General features: G+C 37.2%; 1 protein-coding gene across 1 annotated transcript in view; it reads left to right on the plus strand.

The window, feature by feature from the left end:
• clcn7 (chloride channel 7) overlaps positions 1-2,588 on the plus strand; it is a 68,304-nt gene extending 65,716 nt beyond the window's left edge. The window contains exon 25 of the mRNA XM_048609381.1: positions 117-2,588. Coding sequence (XP_048465338.1) covers positions 117-203 — 87 coding nt within the window. The 3' untranslated portion in view covers positions 204-2,588. The remainder of the gene's footprint in view (positions 1-116) is intronic.
• Positions 2,589-6,000: the final 3,412 nt, after the last annotated feature.

Here is a 6,000-nt window from a genome sequence, read left to right on the forward strand (position 1 = left end):
TGAAGGACTTGAGATAAACTTTGTGACAGAAATCCAGCTATTTTAACTTTAATTAAATCAAACTTAGTGTAGAACAGCCATGATTTAATACCAATAATTTATCATTTTTCTTGTAGGTAATTGGAATTGTTACCAGAAAAGATCTTGCCCGATATCGTTTGCATAAAGGGCAGCTCGAGGAACTTGAAATGGCACATACGTGATTTCATCTTGTGCCTTTGTTCAGAAATGGAGATGCACTGGTGTTTTAACGTTTTATAATTCTGGTTAAAACATTTTATTCAGTCAGCATTTTGTTGCACTTCACGTAAATGGAACCTTGTGCACCAGGATATTTTCTGGAGGGTTGCCATATTGTGCCAGAATTAACTTGTTTGCACTGTAACTTGGTAAAAGTTAAAATTGTATGGTGTTATATTAATATATGTTTTAAGCTGAACAGACAAATGCCTTGCACAGTTTCCTGCTATTCTGTCTGGATCATGGTACGTGGAAAGAATAATGCAAATACAATTTTGAAGCTGCTCCCACATGGTTAGTCGAACCAGAATCTGAACTCTACTTCAAGAAATTGTGCTATTCTGACTGTGATGTTTAGGAAGGGTTGTGAATTGGGGGAAGCATCCAGGGTATTTTACAAATATGCAAGTTCAAGTTGATCTCTTCATTAACAATTCACTATGCCTGAGTGAGCATAATAAGATGCTGCTGTAGCTGCAGGTTTCAGTATGGTATCTCTGAAGTCAGCTAATTAGTAATATAGTACTGACTGTCTTGCCAGAGGTCAGCTACAGGGGAGCTCTAAGCATAGAGCAAAGCTTTCCTGTCTGCTGATTTCTAATGTTCAACCATAAATAGGAAAACCTGCTATCTCCAAACGTGAAAGTATGAAATTGGTATCTCCCCAAGACATTTAATAATAAGATATGACATATTTAAATGTGCCTTTGCATGAAGGTGGAGTTGTACTGCAGTCAGTGGAAGACTAAATTCTGGCAGAAGGGTCGTAGTGCTTAGTTTCTTTGTTCCTGAGGTATACTGTCCTTTTTACATTGGTAGGCCCCTGAGATTGCTTTGCATTCACACAGGTGGTTATATAGTTCCAATCATGAAACTGAGTGCAATGTAATTTCTGTACACTTTGTTAATTAGGTACTATTTGCATAAGAATATCTCTCTTTAATTTATTCAATCAGCTTTTTAAAAAAAGAGAGGTAACAGGAATGATTTTTTTTAAAAAAAGAATTTTGACTTCTGTACCAGAACATAAATTGGCTAACAATAAAGTGAGATTTGATTGAGGGTTTTCAGTATTTTAGTGTTGTATTGTTCTTCCATAAGTTCTGATCATAAAATGCTGATATGCACATGTTGCTTTTATTTTAGATCATTAAGTTTCTCTCATTTTTTGCATTATATTAGTGAACAACAATAGCTGGACTTCAAGCTACAGATGTCAGTAACACTGGAGGGGCAACTAAAATTCTAAATAGTGCTTCAAGTAAACAATTGAGTTTTAACAAAATGGCATTTGGATAGCTAATAAGTTTTTATTGCTTAGGTAGTGACTTGTATGTCATCATTAATTTAAGTTCTATTTCATAATCTTAATGTCTGAACCATTAATATAATAACAAATGAATAAATATAAAGGTAAAACTGTACAACAGACAAAATTTTAGACTTAGAACAATGGACTTTTTTTTGACTAAAGTTTTAAAGTAACATTGAGCTCATGCAAGTATGACTTTTATTTTCTGTTGGGGGAAACAAGTTTGCCTAGCTTGAATATTTCCCTTTTAAAATTGTTCACATTCATGAACTTAAAAATTCAAATTTTGATACATTCCTTTTGGTTTCCCAAATCAAAGATGGATAGTCAGCTGCAGAGATAATGCTCTTATTCTTGTACAAAGTGTCTTCGCTCCAACCTCGGAAGGGCATTTCTTCCCCTAGCTTAATAATGTGATAGTTCATCCTCCAAGCCAGCCGCCAACCTTATGACTTCTGGGTGAAATTACCAAATCTTGGATATCCTGCAGACTCTGGGTTTAGATTACCAAGAGTCCTTCTATAGCTGTAACACCAATAGACATCAGAAATACTGACCATATGAATTTGTTTCAAACTCAGATCTAAGAAGAGAAAGGCAATGATCAAATTCCTCTTAGTTTTTCAAGGATGATTTTCATGCCCAATATCTTGTCAACAGGTCCATCATTACTTAACTAAAAGTTCTTTCAGGATTGACGCCATCCTTTTTGTTTTTTTTTGTTGAAAGGAATGACCAGCATCTTGTAATTGTGTTACATCTGAAAATGCTTGATGATGTATATGCAAAGTTCAGCTGCGATCTGATTAAAGCATATTGAACTTTTATGAAAAGGATAGAAAAGAGGTTAAAGTTCTTTTTGTGGTTGTATTCACCTGCATGAAACAGAAAAAATCTTGCAATTACAGATTACAATTTGTTACTGTGGAATATGAATCTGACCATGAATGTGTTGTTGGAGTGCTTACCACTGATAAACACATTTGAGATAAAAATGTTAAGACCTATTTATTACAATGAGGTCTGACCACTTGTTCAACTGTCTCTGTAGTTTCTTCCTTGATCATGTCAGTTTTCTATGCAAACCTCTCCATGGTAAGCTCATCTCACCTATATGTTTGTTGAATTCATTCACACTACGTACTGGAGTGCAGTTTCTTTTTTGGGTGCAAAACTGTTTCAAAGTTAGCTCGTTTTGAGAAAATATTTCACCGTCCAAATATCTGAACTAATCTATTTGCGTATTGCTGAACATAAAATCTGCTGAAAGTCAGAACATAATCATGAAAAAATCTTTAAAAAAGAACTTTTAAGGCCATTATTCTTGGAGTTTCATAACAAGTGTCCCGTCGTGGATTACAGTGACTTTTCTCACCTCATTCATTATGCAGCCTGCATCTCTGGCATCCTTCCCATGCAATCACGCAACAGGAGAGACAAAATTCCCACTGATGCTGAGATGTTTCAGTATACCAACCTTTGGTGCCATATTTAAAGCCAAGCTGCAGACTATTTCAGATGCTGCAAGCCAGGAGTTGGCTCACACACAATCCTCTTAGTAAACTGAAACATCTCATTAAAGGGAGGTTGGCACCCTGGGGATTCTGATGGATAGTGAGGTTGAGAGGGAGGGCTATCCCCTACCTGTCAGACAACTCAATAGGCCAAGGCACCAAAGGCAGCTGGCTTGCCCATGGTGATTGTGGTCAGCACTGTATCCAGGGTCATATGGAATGCACAGGTCTGCAGGGAAAAAGTGCTCTGTGCTCCAAAAGGGTAAGTGCCACCACCTTCTCTTCATATCTCACACTTTCTCTAACTCTGCCATTGCACCTCCTGAACTGCATTTCTCAACATTACATGCAGCATTTCCAATTAGGAGCCCTCATCCATCCCATCCTCCACAACTACTAATCCTTCCTGCCCTCTGTAGATTACACAGCTTTTTTTTTTTATAGCCAGGGACTAGCAGCCTGCAAGTACTTCAGAGTGCTAAGAAATGAAAACAAAAGCCATAAGATGCATCTTCTGTAGATGCATTTGTTTGTCTTTGTGTGCAAAGTGCCTTGACAGGAGCGCATTTCTGAGCTTTGAAGTGAAGCTCTGAGGGGATGAAGCAGATTGAGGTGAGATGAGCTAGTAACGAGATACAAATGCATGGAAATAAGGAAATTGCCGGCAGTTATTGAAATTCAGAACTCTGTGTTGAAGCCTTAATGGAAAAATTCAAACTTTTTAAATCCTCAATGTTGAGATTTAAAATCTTGCCATATTTTCCCATATTTCTCGCCATTGCCCTCACTGCTTAAGGGCTGGGAACATTGGTATGGTTTGATTAATGGAGCTAACTTACTAAAGATGAGCATTTTTAATCGTTGTCCATAGACTGATTTAATATAGTGCAAAATAACAAATAAATTTCATTAATTTGATGTCACTTCCTTTTCTAAATAAAATAAACTTAGCTTTTGAAACATAGCTATAATGTGAGGAGACAAATTGAACACTTTAAATTTTATTGGGATTAATTCAGTTTGTAGTTGTGGCATGTTTCGTAGATGGGACCAAAATCTAGAGTGATGTTTTTTGAATGAGTGCAAAAGATCATGAAAGCCAAATTTATTCTGGATTTAATTTGTACTTAAAATTCAGTGATATTTTGCACTGGTTTGGCAAACTTCTGGCACATTGTACGAATAAAGTGAAACTACTAAGAAGATATGCTGCTCAGCCTTTTGTTTTAGGCCCATTACAAACTGACATTTCAAATTGACTTCCTTTCCTTGGGGATTTTGCTGCACCTTCCAGAATCTATCCTTTCCCATATCAAAATCCCACTCAAGATTCACTAATTTTCCCTTTTATGCATCTCTGATTTTAAGCGTTCCAGCATTGGTGGTCATATCTTCCACTGTCAGAACCCCAAGCTCTGGAATTCTCTCCCTGAATCTCTCCACCCTCAATTTATCCCCTCTCTAAAGTTCATGTATTTTTGTTTTTATAATTGTACACGAATGGGGAAAAAAAAACTTCTGTAAAAAGAATGTATAGTAGAGAATAGCTGTACTTTATAAAAACAAGTAGTTTGATACTTCCTGTAAATGTTTACAGGAAATTTTACAGTAATAACAGATTTGCAGATGAGCTGGAGCCAGGGATTATGTACAAACTGATTCATTCGACAAAGTAGCTAATTGGCCTATGGACTCGTGACCAGTTATTGATGCAAAGGCCTTCTGCTTGTCAACAACTGTGTTTAGCATCTAGGTGACTGAAAAGCTTGAGGCTGTGAACAAGATAGTGAGAAGAAGTTTGATCTCTGCGAGCACCAGAAATCTCCTTATTCTTTGCAGGACAAAACCCTAAGTCTGAAGAAAACCAGTTTACTTTTCCTTTGGTTGCTATAAGCTCTGACTTCTAAATAAGTATGAGTCTGTCACCCTGTGCCTCTACAAACAAGTGGAAGCATCCAAAGAAGGAAGATCAAGAAGCAGCATTCTGATCAGCATAAGAATCTCAGCAAATCCTGTGAAAAGGGATCACAGATTGGCAAGGCAGTTCATTCTCTTCCCCAGTTACAGTGTTTTCTGTGTTTGTCTGTATTTGCTTGTAAGGGGCATTTGTAAGGGACTAGAGTTTTAACTAGTACAGTTATATGCCACTGGGTCATACTGTTTATTGGTAGCTAGAATCTGTATGTAATAAATAATCGTTTTGTTAATTACAGAAACCATATCTGTGCTTTGTCAACCTGGGTCTGAATGTTAGGAACATTAGGGATTCTGCAAACTTTTTTTACAATCTTTAACTTCTGTGATGACTTCAGGAATAGTGGTACCTGTTTTCTAGCTTGCTAACACTCTCCTTTTTAAGATGCTCCTTAAAATCCCCCTTTCTGATTAATCTTTTGTTCACTTACCCTAATGTCTGTCTAAGTAGCTTCAAATCCCATTTTACGTCTCCTGTAAAGCATCCTGGAATATTTTATATTTAAAAGGTACAACATAAATACAAGTTGGTGTTGTAACAAAGGTTGGAATGACATTACTGTGACTGGTACATTTTTTTGCCCTGATCCTGTCTGCAACTTTGTGTTGATCCTACCGAGCACTTCCAGTGCCTTTCGTTTGTTGCCTAGCTCCTTGGGCTACCGCTGCTATCTATATTAGTAATCAGCGTGTATCTAGCAAAACATATTTCTTCTCCCCTCCCCTATTATCTTGGGTGACCTCTAAGAATGCATTGGAAGCCTCTTCTTTTCCTTATCTACATGTTGCCATGAGGAATATCATTACTTATGCAGATGTTGACTTCACATCTATGTCATAGAACCTTTCAGCTATCCAATCATAGATAGTAGGAACTGCAGATGCTGGAGAATCCGAGACGACAAGGTGCAGGGCTGGATGAACACAGCAGGCCAAGCAGCATCATAGGAGCAGAGAGGC

This window comes from Rhincodon typus, chromosome 21, assembly GCF_021869965.1.
Source record: "Rhincodon typus isolate 14 chromosome 21, sRhiTyp1.1, whole genome shotgun sequence".
In the NCBI taxonomy this organism is placed as follows: domain Eukaryota; kingdom Metazoa; phylum Chordata; class Chondrichthyes; order Orectolobiformes; family Rhincodontidae; genus Rhincodon; species Rhincodon typus.